Here is a 12,523-nt window from a genome sequence, read left to right as displayed (position 1 = left end):
CAAATAAATAAATAAATAAATAAATATCTTTAAAAAAAAAAAAAACAGAGGATACATTTTCTGGAGGACTAGCAAGGTGTGAGGTGTCAGGAAGTCCTCCTAAATACAAGGCCTGGTGAATGGTGGTTAGAGATGCAGACTTGGGACCCACGCTACCTGGGTTCAAATCCCTGCTTTGCCATTTATGAGCTGTGTGACTTTGGGCAAGTTACCTAACCTCTCTGGGCCCCACATCCTTCACCCCTAAGGCAGCGTGAAGAATGAAAGCATCTGCCTCGCAGAGTGTTTGTGGACATTAAATTGCTCTCCAAGGACACCGGGCAACGTGCACCGAGCACGACTAAACTCAACCCAATAACAAAACCATCGATATTTGACCAAGATGTTCTGTGATCTCATGGATCTTTCTAGTCACTTCGGTTCTGTCCCGACAGACCGCACTCCGGGGATGCGGGCTAGCATCCCTGAACCTGAGTTTGCTCACCTGAGTGATGGAGGGAGCTATTCATAGTCCGGACTTCACCGGGCTGCGGGGAGCCCCCGGGAGGCCATGCGTGTGCTGTGGTTACCCAGGTGGCGAGCCCATAATTAGGTCGGTGAAAATAGAAGCCGTGGGTGGGTCTGCTTTCAGAAGAAACTCTCTCTCCAGGTCAAGCTCCTCACCACAGCCCGCGGCCCCGCCGGCCTCTGCAGCCAGCCCCGACGGGCCAGGACAGCGACACGCTCAGAGCTCATGTGAGTGCGTGAGACATGTTGAGTGTGTGAGTGTGTGAGTGTGTGTGCACATAGGTGATCCTGTGTGTGTCGGGGCTGGCCCTGGGGAGTGGACAAGGGAGGTTCCCCGGAAGAAGCGAGCTCCGGGCTGAGTCTTGAGGGATACTCAGAAAGAGCTCTGCTTGAGGAAAGGGCAGCGGGCAGCATGGGCGGGGTGGCTGGAGGTGCGGGGTCCTGGGCTGGGGAAGGGGAATCCAGCACCTGGCATAACAGCGAGGAACCAGTGAGCGTGGAGGGTGCGCTGGGGGCTGATCGCAGGGAGCCGTGGTGGGCCAGAAGCAGGGCTGGGAGCTCCGGAGTTAGAGAGAGGGCCTGACCTCAAGCCTGGTTACCAGCAGACCAGGAGGCCATGTGCTCCACGCCACCCCACCCCCCGACCACTGGTTGAGTAAATAGGCTCCAGTGTCCCACGTCCTGGGTTCAAGTCCGGGTCTCACCACTGTGTGACATGGACGAGTGACTTTCTTGGTGCCTTAGATTTCCCAGCAGCCCACCAGTAGGTTAACTGAGCAGCGACTGCGCACCAGGACCTCGAGCACCGCCTCGGTCTTCACCGTGTGGGGTTGGCCCTGTCACCCCTGGTTGACAGAAGAGCCGACTAAGTTGCGCATTCAGAGAGGAGCCGGAACTCAGCCCCAGGTCCGTCCGGTGTAGGTTCAGGCAGGCTGGGCGGTGGGATGATGACACCTCCCCCCTCTTCCTCGACGGCGAACGGTCCAGTTGGAGCCGCCGCTACTCGGGTCCCGGCCACCATGCGCCTCCACTTCCCCAAGGCTCAGAGAGGGGAAGCAACTTCCCCAGAGTCATACAGCAAGCAAGACAGCCAGTAACCTCAGACAAGAGGCTTGTCTGACCCCAAACCCACAGTCACTGGCACAGTCTTTAAAGTCAAGAGACTTTTAAAGATGTATCTATTTATTTGAGAGTGAGGGGGAGGGGCCGAGGAGGAGATTCCCAAGTGGACTCCCACTGAGCCCGGAGCCCACCTCAGGGGCCGGATCTTACGATCCTGAGATCATGACCTGAGTCGAAATCAAGAGCTGACGCCCCCCCGGGCGCCCCAAAGTCAAGAGACTCTAAAGATGCCTTGAGCACGTTGGCGGAGGAGGAAGCTGAGGTCTAGTGGCGGAGTTTCTGCACCTCCCAGCACAGGCCTGATAAACGTTTAGGATCCGGAGACTCACTGTGTGCGTGCGGCACCTCGCTGAAAGCCTCACCTGGTTTGATCCTTCCACGACCTCCTGAGTTGGATGCGATCGTCATTCCCATTTTATAGAGGGGAAACTGAGGCTCGGAAAGGTGGGGTCCCAGGCCAAGGTTGCACAGGCAGCAATAGGAACAAGCTGATTCTATTTTCAGGGCTATGGTCAGGCCTTATTCAGAGAAATTTACATATTCATGAGGAGTACATCACCTAGGCCCTAGGGCCTAGGTGTCCTTCACATTGGCTTTTTATGGATGAGGAAGTTGGTTTTGAGGTTCAGTCGTTTGCCACATTTTTTGAGCACTGGCTGTGTACCCAACGTGTGCCAGACTCTGGGGCGCCTACCTCTGGTGTCAGGCCTATGACCGGTCATACCAGCTGCATCTCCCAATTAAATGCAGCATTGACTCCTGGCGATGGGCTGAGCACAATCAGCCAATGGTCACTGAGCTGCTCAGGTCCCAGATGCTGTCCGGAGCCTGACATCTAACCTTCCTGCTCATTAGAACCCAGCTCCCGGCCAGAGCTGTTACCTGTTAAGTGGACTGCTTTGTCCAGTGGTGAGCAGCCCGTCACTGGGAGAATCCAAGCAAGACTGCCATGGAGGAGCATTCATACTCAGGTGAGAGGACTCTCTGGAGCTGACACTGGCAAAACCAAGCACCTGACCCCTACCTTTCACCCAAGAGAGGAGAGGGGCTCCGGGGTCTCTCTCTGGGAAGAAGGCCCAGCCAGGGGCCAGGGGGAGGTGAGCCCTGACTGGCCCTCTGGGCCCAGAGCCAGGCAGGAGAGGGAAGCCACAGGCCCCTCCCTTCTCTGACTCAACGGCCTCCAACAAAAAAACCCGCTCCAGCTGGGGTGCTGGGAGCCCAGTAGAATTGGAAGCCAAGTCGAACAGGGCCTCAGAACAAGGGGAATTCGGCGTGATGAATCCTCCCAGCCAGGGTGAGGGGAGGGGGCCCGGACCCACAGTGGGGCCACAAGGTAGGGTCTTGGGCGACTCAGCTATTGGGATGAGTCCCCCAGGGGGTCCGACATCCAGGGAAAAGGCTGGGAAAGAGCTTGGGTATTGAGGAAGAACTGAAACCCAGTGCCCTGCGTTTGGGCCAGGACCAGGGTGAGAGCTGGCTGTCCAAGGGGAAGGGGGGCCCAGATTTCTGGGCATGAGGCTGGAGATCTAGCATGGGCATGTGAGGGGGTAACTGAACCCACAAAAGGGAAGAGGACCACGGGTGAGCTCTGGGTGGGGGTCGGCCATCGGAGGAGGGGTCCATGGAGGAAGGGTCTCGGCTCCTGGTCCTAGGCCTGTCTTCCTGGGAAGTGACCTGGCCCCCAGTCAGTCTTGCCGGCCACTGGGGCGTGGGCAGAAGGAGTGGCAGACATGGGGCTGGACGGCTGGAGGGACAGAGTCGGAGATGCACGGATGCAGAGAGGGACAAAGTCGGGGGGTGGGGTGCTCGCTGGTGGGCACGACAGACAGCAGGCAAGGCGCGCAGAGGAGGCTGGCGCGTCCTCTGAGATCCACTGCCTTCGTGTGGGCTCTGGACAGGCTCCCTGGACTTAGGGGCTCTGGGTGACGGGGAGACAGGCACGGCCAAGCCCAGGCTCAACCTCCTCCCCCTGGCGCTCTCCCCAGACCCAGCAGAGTTCCCAAAGTTTTCCAGAAGGCGGCGATGCTGTGGGCAGAGAATGCAGCTGGCGCTGTTGGGGCTGGCGACCGTCCTGCTGTGGGCCGGGCTGCTGACCCTGCTTCTCTTCTGGCGTGAGGACACCCCCAGCCCCGCGTGGTCTCCCTCTTGTGTTCCCTCTCAGAAGCCTGCTTTCCGACCCCAGGGAGCCCAGCACAGCCCTTGGAGTCCAATTTTCCCATCGTGTCTCCTGCCTTGTCCCCACCAGCCTCCTCCCAAGCCCCTTCTGTCCACCCCGGAGAGCTCCCCGCCCCGTCCAGCACCCCTGTCTCCTGCCCTTTCCACACCTGCCACACGGTATGCCCAAGGCCTCCATCCCCAGCTGACAGGTGGGGTGTGCGTGGCTGCGGGCATCTAGAAACCCGTCTCCTCCCCTCCCCGTCTCTCCTCCCCAGACTGGGACACCGTGCAGAATCTGAGACAGCTAGAAGTAACCGCTGCCCGGAACGGTATGGAGGGGTCAAGGCGGGGAAAGGGGGTCTCGTGCCACTGACCACTGTGGGCTCCAGCGACCCCTCACCCCGGGAACTGAGGGTCAGCCTGCATTTCCCGCTCTCCTGGGGATGAAAACCCAGAGGCTCTTGGAGGGGAGTGGGCTCGGAGAAGTGCCTGACGGAGAAGTGCTCCAGACCTCGGTTCCCTCACCTGTAAAATGGGCATCACCTCAGGGCTCTCGGGGCAGAAACAAGCTAAGACCTTCGAAGCACTGAGACCACATCCAGTGAACTTTCGAGAAATACCTGCTGCTTTTATGTTTCATTCTGGGCGGGGGTGGGGGGGAAGGTACATGTGTTCATTCTATTCTTGGCTGCATTTTCCTGAGCACTATTGCCCCAAAAATGAAAAACGAAAATCTTCAGGTCTTGTGACCATGTGAGGGGGCCCCGCTCTTGGGGCCGGAGCTGGGGAGCGATTCGGGAATCGGCTTCCTGGCTCCTGAGGGCACATTATCTCTCCTGCTGCTCCAGTCTCTCGGGTTTCCAAGGACTTGGAAAGACACAATGGTGACCAGATGGCCCAGAAATCCCAGGGTGAGAGCTGGCAGCTTGGGTCTAGGAGGAGGGGAGGGCTGGGGAGAGGGGAAACCTGGATTACCTTGCGGGCACCATGTAGACCACCTGTGAACTTTAAAATGAGCAGGTGACCCTGAAGACACGGGGGCTGGGGGCAGGGGGGCTGGGAGACTGGGGAGGGCCCGGAGGACTGGCTTACCACTGAGCCCCCTCCCCCGCCACCAGCTGCCCGGGTATCACAGAACATGGAGGAAATCCGAGCTGAACAGGAGAGAATGAAAGCTCAGGGTGAGAAACTGGGGGGGGGGGGGCTGGAGGGGTGGGGGGGGTGGGGGGGAGCGCTAAAGCTGGGAGGCATCATGAGGCTGGAGGGCTCTGGGACTCCCAACCCTGACACCAGCACACCCCCATCAGACTCCGAGCTCTCCCGGAACCTGGACGGACTTCGTTTGGACCTGAGCAACCTCAAGTCCTTGAGTGAGCCTTGGGAGGGGCTGGGGGGTGGGGGGGTGACGGAGGGGGGGCATTGCCAGTTCGTCTCTGACCACTGTCCCCCACTCCATCTCCCAAGACTTGAACGAGAGACACACAGCCCTACGTTCGTTGGAAAGACTCCAGCAGGAGGTGCTGAAGCTGTGGATAGAGCTACACACGTCCAACGGTGAGTTGGTGTGTCGGTGCGTGCATGGGACCACACAGGTGCGGTGACGTGTGATAGACGTGTGCATGTGACGTGGCCGGGTGTGCGCTCATGTGTGTGGCAGGGTCCTTGGGGGACACACGAGAGTGAGTTTCTTTCTGAGTCCAGCTGCTTCCCTCCACGGACCTGGAGCAGGTGCAGGGGTGGGGGCGGCGCTTGAACGCTTTTTTCCCTCCAGGTAAAAGCATTGTTTGACCTTCTCTGGGTTCTCTTGGCTTCTCTCTCCTCTGCCTGTTGTGGCTCAGCAGAGAGTCAGCAGCACGACACCCTCAGCCACAGCCCCTCCCCGAAGACTGTCTGACCCCGCCCGGGGTGGAGCAAAGGGGGGGCTCACCTTTGCAGCGATGGGGGCGATGCTGGTGGTCGTGATTGGCGGGGCGCCCCAACATGCCGCAGGAAGAGCAGACATTCAGTCAGTGCGCCTTGAGCCCGGGTGTCCCTGCCCTGATGTCCTCCCCACCCTTAGCCCCTCCCTTGAGCTTTGGTTTTCCACCTCTGGGAAGCCCCAGCTGCCCCAAGTGGCAAAGAAAAGAGGAAGGCTCTGTGCTTGGTATGAAGGAGCTTAGTCCCCTGGGACACTGTGTGGCTCTGGGAATCCCAACCAGAAAGCCAGCTGTGGTCCCTCTGGGGAGGGCTCTGGAGCACGTTCTCTCTGATGGAAGGATCTTCCAATTCCTCCCCGGTCCCTGGGGAGGCCTGGGGTCTGAGCCCAGCTCCAGGGCTGTCTCTGGATGACTATGCAACACGCAGCCAGGCACTTTCCTCGAAGTTTTCTGCCCGCCGCCCCCAAATAAAATCTTTCTTTATTTGAAAGAGAGAGAGCATGAGCAGGGGAGAGGAACAGAGTGAGAGGGACAAGCAGACTCCTCGCTGAGCAGAGCCTGATGCGGGGCTCGATCTCACGACCCCGCGATCATGACACCCAGCAGAAGTCAAGAGTCGGACGCCCAATTGACTGAGCCACCCAGGCGCCCCCCCATCAAAATTTTCTTCAAGTGCCCAGAGATACTCTCTTCCTGTTTTAAGGTGCCCCAACCCCCACACCAAGGGCCACATACGGGTCACTGGTTCCTGGTCGGAAACACATCCAGCTTTGTTCCTCGTGGAGGTTGTGGACCCCCAGCCGCTTAAAAACTTCCACCAAAGCTATGGGCCCTCTCTGCCCATCATTCCAAGAAAATCTATTTTATTTTATTTTTTAAAGATTATTTATTTATTTGTTGGATAGAGAGAGAATGAGAGAGAGCATGAGAAGGGGGAGGGTCAGGGGGAGAAGCAGACTCCCTGTGGAGCTGGGAGCCCCATACAGGACTCGATCCCAGGATTCCAGGATCATGACCTGAGCTGAAGGTAGTCGCTAACCAACTGAACCACCCAGGAGCCCGAGAAAATCTATTTTAAATCAAGAGTGAGTCAGCCCAGTAACAGTGGGCTTAACCTCGCACCTGGGAGGGTTGGGTGGTGGGGACAGTGTCTAAGAGTTTCCTCAGGTTGGGGACAAGAGGAGACAGAGACCAAGGTGGCCCAAGGTCGAGCTCAGGTGGACCCAGCCCTTCAGGAGCCCCCTCCCATGAGCTTTCCAGTCCATCCCTCCAATTAGACAAAAATCCATCTCCATTTCCCCAAACGTGGCAAGAATCTGGTTTTGGGGGTGCTGGTAGTAAGGGTGACCAGGGCTGTTATTGGAGCCGTTGGTGGGGACAAGTCATGGGGCAAGTAATGCTGGCAATCTTGGCCTCACCACGTCGGCACTGGGGTTGGCCGTGGAGTTGGAGCAGCAGAGAGAGGTTGCCGGCCATCCTGGTCCCCTCTGGTCATGATGGTGGTGACGCAGGTGTCGCAGGCAGGGGTGGTGATCATTGCCATGGTGTTGGCAGTTGAGGTGCTTCTGACTGTGAAGGGGTTTGCGGTGATGCTTGGTGGCTGAGGGGCCACTGGCCACAGAGCTGGTCACATGGGGATGCTGATGGTGATGGATACGCGGTTGGCTGTGGGTCACTTTGTGGGGATGGCGCTGGCAGAGGCTGAGGGTTTGCTGGCCAGGACCCCTTTGATGTTGGTGTCCGTGGTGGGCATGCTGCGCCGATGGGGGTCGGGGGGGTTCTTTGTGGCAATGCTGCAGGCTGTTGAGGTGCTCCTGCTGGGGAGCTGGTCTTGCCCGTCGGCGGCAGAGCCCCGGAGAAGGCAGCCTGCAAGGCTTTGTTAGGCTCTGGGGTGGTCTGCTTTCAGCCCGGACCCCAGGGGTGACTCCAGGAGAGACGCTGCCACCAATTCTGCCTATCATACCCACCGTGCCGGCCATGGCGCCAGCCACAACACTCACCACAGTGCCAGCCATGGCGCCCACCACGGTGCCCGTCACGGCGACCACCACGGTGCCAGCCACGGCGACCACCACGGTGCCCGTCACGACGCCCACCACGGTGCCAGCCACGACGCCCACCACGGTGCCCATCACAGCGCCCACCACGGCGCCCGCCACGGTGCCCACCACAGCATCCGCCACGGTGCCCACCACAGCTGCCCCCCTGAGCCTCTCCTCCACCCCAGGCTCCACCTGCAACACGTGCCCCGAGAAGTGGGTCAGCTTCCAGAGGAAGTGCTACTACTTCGGTGCGGAACCCAAGAGGTGGATCCAGGCACGGTTCGCGTGCAGCAAACTGCAGGGGCAGCTGGTCAGCATCCACAGCCAAGAGGAGCAGGTGAGCCCGAGCTCGTGGGCGGGGACGGGGGCGGCGGACCCCCACCTCGACCCCTTGCATGGTGGGAGGGACCCGGGCACAACGCCCCGGCACTTCCAGGCCTGTCCTGCTCCCCAGGACTTCCTGGCCAGACACGCCAACAGGAAGGGCACCTGGATTGGCCTTCGGGACCTGGACAGAGAGGGCGAGTTTATATGGATGGACAAGGAACCCCTGAACTATAGGTGACAAGGGAGAACGTAACAGGGGGCCTCAGGGAGGGCCTCAGGGAGGGGGGCCTCTCTGCAATGGCCGGCTTGGGGGGCAGGCAGGCCCAGGTGGAGGTGAGGGCCTGCCGGGGGAGGGTATTGCTGGGCTGCAGGGATGGGGAGGGGCGGGCCCAGACTCTGAGGGGTGAGTCTAGACTAAAGGCACTAGGGTTCCTTCCCCACCTCCACCCTCTGACCCTAAGTCTTCCGCTGCAGCAACTGGCGGCCGGGGGAACCCAACAACGGGGGCCAGGGCGAGGACTGTGTGATGATGCAGGGCTCCGGGCAGTGGAACGATGCCTTCTGCGGCAGCCGGCTGGACGGCTGGGTGTGCGACCGGCTGGCCACGTGCTGACCGCCCGCCCACCCCCGCCGCCCCCCTGGGGTTCACCGGGACGTGCTCCGAGACCCAGACCCTGACAGTCCCCGGCCCCCCTGTCCGGTGCACCCCCTGTGTCGCTCCCCCACCTCAGACGCAGGAACAGCCAGGCCCACGGAGAGGCTCTGAGGATCCTCAACTATTTGTGGCTAAGGTCCCGGCCCCATCTTCTCCCGCCCAAACGGAAGAAGGCCTGTTGACCTGTCCCTGGCTTCTGCCAACTCCCCGGAGGGCCTGTCCCTCGCTCCTCAGCCCAGCTGGCCGTCACCACGCCCCTGTCTTCCAGCGCTCAGAGTACTCGCCTCAGAACTTTCCGGGGAGCAGAGGTGGATGCCTCGGGCCCCTGTGTGCTTCCCCTGCCGGGCCCCCCCCACCGTCTGCTGGAGTCAGGAGTAGACCACGTCCCCAGCCCACCCCTGGCCACCCCAGATGTAGCCCCCGTGTCCTAGCCCCCCAGGGAGAAGACCTCGGGCAGCCAGGCTCCCCACCCAGCCCACGTCAGTAAAACGGGGTGAGGACAGCTGCTTCCCAGGGGCCTCGCTGGCTCCCGTCTCCCAATGTGGGAGCTGCGAGTCCCAGAACCCTCGGCCCGAGGCCACCTCGGGGTGTCCAGAGCAACTGAAATGGTATTTGCACCTCCCCACTCCCCCGCACCCCGCACCCCCACTCCTACTTCATTACAAGAGGCATTTACTAGACGGGGCTGGAGATGAAGATTGCCGGGTCCAAAGCAGCAGAGAACACCCCTAGAACACTGTAGGGCCGGGCAGGGGACGGCCTGAGCTTAACCGCCAGCCCGGCCTGCAGGCAGGAGGGCAGGAGCGCACACACGAGAAGGGCCCAGGATGGGCCTAGTGCCCAGAAGGCACTCGGGAGATGCGGACAGGCCCACGGGTGGCCTGGTCACCCGATCCAAAGGTGCTGGCCCCACCCGGACGCGGGTTTTGGGAGGCGTACATGTCACCAGCCCTAGGTCTGGCCAAGTCAGTCCCTGCACCCGAGGCTGAGGAGGGAGGCAGGCCAGGACGCCGGGACACCCTGAATTACACTCCCCACCCGCTCACCCCATCCCCAACTCCTGGCCTAGAACAAGAAGAACCAGACTGCTCCTGGGCTTCTCGGGCCCCCTAGAGAATCCATGAGGAGAGGCCCGCGCTGGACCACCTGGGACCTGGGAGTCAAGGGCCAGGCCGAAGGGGCTGGGGAAGGCACTAGGGTGGCCCCCGGGGGATGTCCTGGGGCCACGAAGGGGCAGGGGTAGAGCTAGGCCTAGGTTACCTGTCATCTACCCACTGCTCACCCGATTTCTGCCTCCTCCAGACGCCCCCTTGGAACTCCAGGCCAGTGTATAACTGCCTACCTGAGCTCTCCAAAGGGGACTCCCGGCCCCTCTGCCACTCAGGCCAACGACGGGGTCACACTCGGCACCTGTCACCCTCACTGCTCCCTCCGAATCCTCAGGGAATGCCATATGCAGAATCTGCCCACTTCCCACCACCTCCAGCAACTGCTTTGGTGTGGCCCCCCATCCTAGCTTGCCTCAATCTCCTTCTTCACTGCCTCACACCTTCCAGAAGTTTCCTTCTGGATCTGAGGGGGGAAAAAAGAAAAGAAAAGAAAAAAAAATCAAAGTCTTACAGGGTGCTTTGCAATTGCAGAATCCCTGCAGCTTGCCTGGTCTCCCCAGCTTCTCCTCCGCTCTCGCCTTCCCCAACCCCAGCACCTGCACCAGCCTCCTCACTGGCACTTACACATGGAGGCTCGCTCCTGCCTCAGGGCCTTTGCACATGTCTCCTGCCCCACTTACTCCTCAGTGGGGGCTATCTTGCATTCCCCTTCCCTCCCATTTAAAATGACACCCCAGACTCCGGATCGCTTGTATCTCACCCTACTTTCTCACGACACTCTTCCCCTTCCAAGAAAATGTGTCATTCACTGAGAGGTGTGTTCTTACTGCTCCCCCCCAAACCCCACCGGCCTCCCACCCCAGGCTTGACTGTGACCTTCAGGAGAGCAGGAGCTTTTGCTTTGTGACCCCCGCACCTGGCCCATAGTAAGTGTTCAATAAATATCTGTCAAAAAGATGAATGTGGGTCCATGGGCAAATGATCTCTTCTCTCAGTACCTACATCCTGGTCTAGTAAATGAGGGGAGGTACCACGCCTGCCTGGTTCACCAAGGGCAGCCGCTGCATTCCTCCTCCTCACCCCTCCCTACCCACCGTCTCCGCTTCAGTAGACACTGTATTTGCAGCCTCGAGCATCCTGTCGGAGCTGCTGTAATGGGACCCTTGCCAGACCTGTTCTTATGGGTGCCCCACCCCCACTCCTACAGATCATTCCACGCCTCCCTTGCCCGCAAGACCCTACTCACCTTCAGCAGGGAGAAAGACCCTGGGCCCCCTCCCAGCCCGCCAGCTCTCCAGCTTCCCTCCCCAGGGAACAGCCCCTCTCTTCTCCCGCCCTCTCTCTTTCTCGGGCAGCCTTCACTGTTGGGTGTCTGGGCGGAGCCCCGCCAGCCGGTTCCTGCCTCCTGTCCTTTGTTTCTGCCATCTGCCCCTCACCCAGCAGGCCCTAGAAGCCACTCTCCAGGGGCTCTGGGGACACCTCAGGCTACTAAACCCAAGGACTCTGCAGCTCCCCCTGGCTTCCCAGCGCGCCCCAGCTCACTCCTCCAGTCCTACGGTTTCCCAGCGACTTCCCTCCCAGCACGGAGGCTTGGACCGCCCTCCTGGATTCCCCATCTCGGATCCCGGTTAGCCTCCTAGAAACTGCCCCTCCCAAAATTCAGACTGCCCCCCTGATCGCCCCCTCCCCCAGCTCCCCCGGGGGCCCCTCCCCTCCCCCAGCCAAAAGCTATTTCCTGCCCATGACCCACCCCGGGGCTACACATGGTAGGTGCTCATAGTTCCATCTAGGCTGGGACACCCCTGTCCTTTGCTGGGGGCTGGGGCCCACCCCACCCCTCGCTGGAGGAACTGGACCTGCCCCCTGGTCAGACTCAGCACCCGGGCTCTCCCCACCTCATGCCAACCTCCACAGTGCACCCCCAAAAGCAACTGAGAGCTGCATCCACCCCACCCCTAAACCCTCGGTCAACTGAGGGGACCCAGCCGAGGGCACCCAAAGTTCTCTTTCACGACAGACCTGTTCAAGTCTGGGAGGAGGGGAAGGAAGGAAGGGAAATTTGAAGACACCCACCCCCCCACCCCTGGCAAAAGGAAAGGAGCGGCTGCCTTAAGTGTCAGATTTTACATTTTAAACAAGAACACACAAGAGGGTCCTGGGATCAAGCCCCGCATCATGCTCCCTGCTCGGTTGGGAGTCTGCAGCTCCCTCTGCCTCTGCCAGCCACTCTACCTGCTTGTGTTCTCTCCCTTTCTGTGACAAATGAATAAAATCTTTTTTTTTTTAAAGATTTTATTTATTTATTTATTAGATAGACAGAGACGACAAGTAGGCAGAGAGAGAGGAAGCAGGTCCCCCGCTGAGCAGAGTCCCCTGCGGGGCTCCATCCCAGGACCCTGAGATCATGACCTGAGCTGAAGGCAGAGGCTTTAACCCACTGAGCCACCCAGGCGCCCCACATAAAATCTTTTTTTAAAAAAGCTTGAAAAAGAAACACACGAGAACACCTGGCTGGCTGGGTCGGTAGAGCATGCCGACTCTTGATCTTGACCAGAGTTGTGCAGTTTGAGCCTCCTGTTGGGTGATTACTTAAAAATAAAATCTTTAAAAATAAAATAAAGGGACACCTGGGTGGCTCAGTCATTTAAGCCTGGGTTTTCTGCTCAGGTCATTATCCCAAGACCCCAG

General features: G+C 59.7%; 1 protein-coding gene across 6 annotated transcripts; it reads left to right on the top strand.

Annotated features, from left to right (window-relative positions):
- Nucleotides 1-616: 616 nt before the first annotated feature.
- Nucleotides 617-10,796, top strand: FCER2 (Fc epsilon receptor II). 6 transcript variants are annotated; one of them, XM_013045462.2, is made up of 12 exons: nucleotides 618-735; nucleotides 1,252-1,413; nucleotides 2,485-2,600; nucleotides 3,615-3,740; nucleotides 4,062-4,115; nucleotides 4,635-4,697; nucleotides 4,905-4,967; nucleotides 5,094-5,156; nucleotides 5,251-5,340; nucleotides 7,609-8,081; nucleotides 8,181-8,305; nucleotides 8,546-10,796. In XM_013045462.2, the coding sequence occupies exons 3-12, from the start codon at nucleotides 2,579-2,581 to the stop codon at nucleotides 8,682-8,684; spliced, it is 1,218 nt and encodes a 405-aa protein (XP_012900916.1). In that variant the 5' UTR covers nucleotides 618-735; nucleotides 1,252-1,413; nucleotides 2,485-2,578; the 3' UTR covers nucleotides 8,685-10,796. The 6 variants fall into 6 exon arrangements, with proteins under 6 accessions (XP_012900915.1, XP_012900916.1, XP_012900913.1 ...); XM_013045461.2 differs by lacking the exon at nucleotides 1,252-1,413 and having other exon boundaries at nucleotides 617-735; XM_013045459.2 differs by lacking the exons at nucleotides 618-735; nucleotides 1,252-1,413; nucleotides 2,485-2,600 and adding an exon at nucleotides 2,836-2,962.
- The last annotated feature ends 1,727 nt before the right edge of the window (nucleotides 10,797-12,523 follow it).

The sequence above is a fragment of the Mustela putorius genome, unplaced genomic scaffold (assembly GCF_011764305.1).
Source record: "Mustela putorius furo isolate JIRA1106 unplaced genomic scaffold, ASM1176430v1.1 tig00000095_pilon_pilon_pilon, whole genome shotgun sequence".
In the NCBI taxonomy this organism is placed as follows: domain Eukaryota; kingdom Metazoa; phylum Chordata; class Mammalia; order Carnivora; family Mustelidae; genus Mustela; species Mustela putorius.
Note: the sequence above shows the minus strand (reverse complement) of the source record. Positions and strands in the feature narration are given on the sequence as shown.